This window comes from Gossypium hirsutum, chromosome A09 (assembly GCF_007990345.1).
Source record: "Gossypium hirsutum isolate 1008001.06 chromosome A09, Gossypium_hirsutum_v2.1, whole genome shotgun sequence".
Classification (NCBI taxonomy): domain Eukaryota; kingdom Viridiplantae; phylum Streptophyta; class Magnoliopsida; order Malvales; family Malvaceae; genus Gossypium; species Gossypium hirsutum.
This window is the reverse complement of record NC_053432.1, coordinates 37,804,615-37,809,125: the sequence shown is the minus strand read 5'-3', so window position 1 is coordinate 37,809,125 and position 4,511 is coordinate 37,804,615. Positions and strand designations below refer to the sequence as shown.

Sequence of the window (4,511 nt, the reverse complement as noted above, 5' to 3'; positions counted from 1 at the left end):
AGTGATTATAGTGATCGAGACCCAAAGCAAATTCTCAAGAGTCAAAATAGGCCAAAACAATGCAATTGACCAAGTCTAGGGTAGAGTTTTTGGTACATAGATCATATGTGTCAGCACCTTGCCCTAATATTGTAGCATTTTAGCCATTGCCTTTCCAAGTATCGATGCCTAAAGGCTAGGTACTGATACCTGGGTGTAGACCTGATCATGAGTTGGGCCAGACAGGGTTGAAAGCAAAATTTTAGGCTTGTTTTCTAGGGTTGGGCTTGACCTAACCCAAAAAATGGGCCTAAAATTCTTCCCAAGCTCGACCCAGATTAAAAACGCTAAACCTGAGCTTGACCCGGCCCACCTATATTAATTTTTTTAGACTTTTTTACATAAAAACAAATTTAAAAATATAATTCATCAAATACACTAAAAACATTAAAATAAATGTTTCCTAACAAATTGAAAATACATTTTTTTAAAAAAAATTTATACTTAAATAACACTAACATAGTTGCAACTTAACAAAGTGAATGTCTCTAAAATAATAGCAATTTAACAATAAAACAAGAGTTATACAATATCCAAAAAAAAGCAACAAAATATTAGTAATATAATAGCAAAATGATAGCAAAACAAAAACATAGCAGTAAGAAAAAAAAGTTTAGGCTTATTCGGGCTAGGCTCGGGCCAAAAGGTCCTACCCAAGGCCCGACGCATTTATAAAATGGATATTATTTTTTATTCAAGCCTATTTTTCGGGCATATATTTTTTGTCCAAACCCTCCCACTTTTCAAGCAGATCTTTAAGCCTAGGCGAGTCGTTCAACCCATGATCAAATCTACTTAAGTATAAAGGACCTGAAATTTAGTCCAAACACATCCCAAAACATCCCCAAATATCATCATATGACACTCATAAGTTTCAGATTGTTTTACAACATTTTCAAAGCTCATTCTAGCTCAAATCAAGTCCCCAAATGTGTTTAACTCAATGTACGTGCCAAAACACTAAGAACCAAATACAAACCCAAACTTTATAACATTTAAACCTTGTTGGTTATGCAATCCTCTGAAATTTATGGCCTCGAGCCTCTCGGAAATTTTTTTTACCTACGTATTTAAACCACAACCACTAATGCATTAAGATAAAAAAGCTTTATAAGTACACTTGAATTTCGTAGATCACCCTATCCTTAAATAGTGTTGAGTTCTTTTTAAAACATAGGTTCAAAGTTTCAATTATGCCAATTTCATACCATTATCACATTGGACACAACATTCAAGCATGATCGACTTTACCAATTAGCATAACATTTTAGGGTGTTTTCACTTATTAAAACTTATTTACCAATTCAAATAACATATTGCGTGTTTTCACTCATTAAAACTTATTTACTCCTGGAATGAGCTTTCACATAAGTCGTTCTTAATTCCAATTACAAATTAGAATAATCTCCATTATTGATTCCATATGTTATGCATATTTCACAAGGGCTTACCATACTGGATTGAGTTTTCTTTCTTGAGATGTTCTTATTAAGCCGGAACACCTTTAATTGACATACTAAGTTTTAATATAATCACATCTGTATTTATTAACAAACTATATCACGTACAACTAAATTGTTGCAGTACTTTATGTTTAGTTGGTTGAATATTAAATTATGTTCTATTACGGAAATGTAAAACTATAGATAAAATGTGAGATTATATTGTTTGATTTATTTGATTGGAATGTAAGATTGAGATTTTTGGTTGACATAATGCATCTAAAAGTACATTTTACTCAATTACCCTTGTTATAGAATTTATTTTTTTAACAAGTTTAGCTCTTTTAATATTTTTTTAACCTCAATTTTCAAAAAATTATGATAAATTATTACAATTATTACTTTTTATTACCATTTATATATTAATAAATAAATATACGATGTTAAAATAAATTTAAAAATCATACTTATAATAATTCACGAAAAGTGATTACAACACCAACTGTAATTATAATTATTATCATAATTAATAAATTCTTAAATAATATATAATAAATGTAAATGTAATGTATGACATCTATTGGTTCACTATTAAGATTTTTTTTAATTAATCTTAAACTTTATTACAAAAAAATCTAAATTGATTAAAATAATAAAAGCAAAAGATAAATTAGTCTAAAATTTAAGATTACGCATGCAATATAATATAACCTAAAAAATTAGTTGTAATGAGATTACACCCTAATTACAATATCTTAACTTTATTTCATAATGTGATATTACAAGATGATCTGAATATTTAATAATCTAAACATTATAATCTCATTTTAAAATATAATAATACAGATCCTAGTGTTGCATTGGACGAATCAAATCCCTATAAAAAGTTTTAACATACAAAATTAATTTATTTAATATAAAAATAAAGTATTCAGATTTAATTCAATTTTTTATTTTATAAATAACTTTGATAATATACTTTTTCATGTTTATCCAAAATTTTATGGTTTTTCTTTTTGCCGAGAGAAAAAATTTAGGTTGAAAACAGATAATCCAAGGAACATTCTGGTGGTCACTTCATTTACACTTGTATTTAATGCCTTGGCATCCAGAGCTGAAACAAAACCCAAAAAACACTTGAGGATTCCCATCCTAGCTAATCTTGAGAATGGATCCTCTCTCTCTACCTAAGCTTAAGCAGCACAATTCATTGTCCAACATCATCGCCATTTTCCTCTCAACAATGGCGATGCTCTCCAAAAACCTGCATTCAACTTCAACCCCTCTTCAACTTCTACTTGTATTACTCTCCCTTCAACGTTTGTTTATGTTCCAACAATGGAATTGGAACCCCATTTTCCACCTCCTCTTACTGTCTTGTTTCTTTCTTGTTTATATGCTAAGAGTTGGAGCCTTGGCCTTCAAGCCCCCTTCAGTGTACCTTGTAGACTTCTCTTGTTTCAAACCACCAAGCACTTGCCAACTCCCTCTCTCTCGCTTCATACAACATGCTTCCTCCATTATATCTTTTGACAGTCAAAGTGTAGAATTCATGGCCAAAATAGTAGCTTCTTCGGGTTTAAGCGAACAAACTTATCTTCCTCCAGCCTTACTTAGCTCCCCTCCCAAAACCCATCAACGGGAATACATTAAAGAAGCCGAAATGATTCTGCTCCCACTAATGGATGATCTTTTAACCAAAGCCAAACTCTCTCCTCGAGATATTGATATACTTGTTGTTCACTGTAGTGCCTTTTGCCCCTCACCTTCTTTGTCTTCCATCATCGTCAACAAATACTCCATGAGAAGTGATGTGAAGAGCTTTAACCTTTCTGGTATGGGGTGCAGTGCAGGAGCTATTGGCATTGACTTGGCTCAAAATCTTCTCAAAACTAATAACAATTGCTACGCCATTGTTATTAGCACCGAAATCTTGTCTGCCGGTTGGTATTCAGGTCATGAGAGGTCTAAGTTGCTCATTAACTGTCTCTTCAGGATGGGCAGTGCAGCTCTGTTGCTCACCAACAGAAAAGAAGCAAGTAAAACATCTAAATACAGGCTCATACGGACACTGAGAAACCAAACAGCCTTTGATGACAAGGCTTATTTGATGGCTATCCGTGAAGAAGACGATGATGGAAAACTTGGGGTTACCATAAACAAAGGTTTACTGCCAGCAGCAGGAGAAATTCTGAGGTCACACATGACGATTCTTGGTTTGAAAATCTTACCTTTAACGGAAAAGCTCAAGCATATCGTCTCAGTAATTCGAAAGAAATTCAAAGATAAACAAGGGGAAATATACATGCCAGGCTTTAAGACAGCGATACAGCATTTCTGTCTGCCAACCTCTGGAAGGGCACTAATAGGAGAGATAGCCAAAGGGTTAAAGCTTGATGGGAGAGATGTTGAAGCTTCTTTAATGACACTGCATAGATTCGGGAACCAGTCGTCTTCTTCAATGTGGTACGAGTTGGCTTACATGGAGGCCAAGGAACGTGTAAAGAAAGGTGACAAGGTGTTGATGCTTGGGATGGGTACTGTACCTAAGTGTTGCAGCTGTGTTTGGGAGTGTGTGAGACCAATAGCTGGGGACTCAAACAAGAACAACCCATGGCGTGATTGTATTCACCTCTACCCCGTTGAAGCCGTTTCTTCAGTCTCTCAAACCTGATTAAATTTTCAATTCCCAAGTTGATTTATTGACTCATCAAACAAGAAAAGAAAAACCATGTAAAATAAGCTATATGATCCAAATAACAAGAATATGAATAACAATAGCTCCAAGGATATTTATATATATATAAATGGAAGTCGTGATTTATGGTTTATCCTTATTTTTGCTTGAATTGGGTTTGTCTCTAGGTAACAATTAATTCTTTTTCTTCTTTGGTTTTGCAATCATCGTTATCATCATCATTAATATATGCAGCAAATAGATGTCAGCTACAGAACAATAAAATAACACAAGAATAACAGATGTACAATTAAAGAAAAGATGACAGCAATACGCAACAAATCCTCAAAACA

At 33.2% G+C, this 4,511-nt stretch overlaps 1 protein-coding gene across 1 annotated transcript; it reads left to right on the top strand.

Moving 5' to 3' along the window:
* Positions 1 to 2,514: 2,514 nt before the first annotated feature.
* LOC107933940 (3-ketoacyl-CoA synthase 6) lies at positions 2,515 to 4,301 on the top strand. Its single transcript, XM_016866262.2, has one exon. The coding sequence runs from the start codon at positions 2,650 to 2,652 to the stop codon at positions 4,153 to 4,155; it is 1,506 nt and encodes a 501-aa protein (XP_016721751.1). The 5' UTR covers positions 2,515 to 2,649; the 3' UTR covers positions 4,156 to 4,301.
* Positions 4,302 to 4,511: the final 210 nt, after the last annotated feature.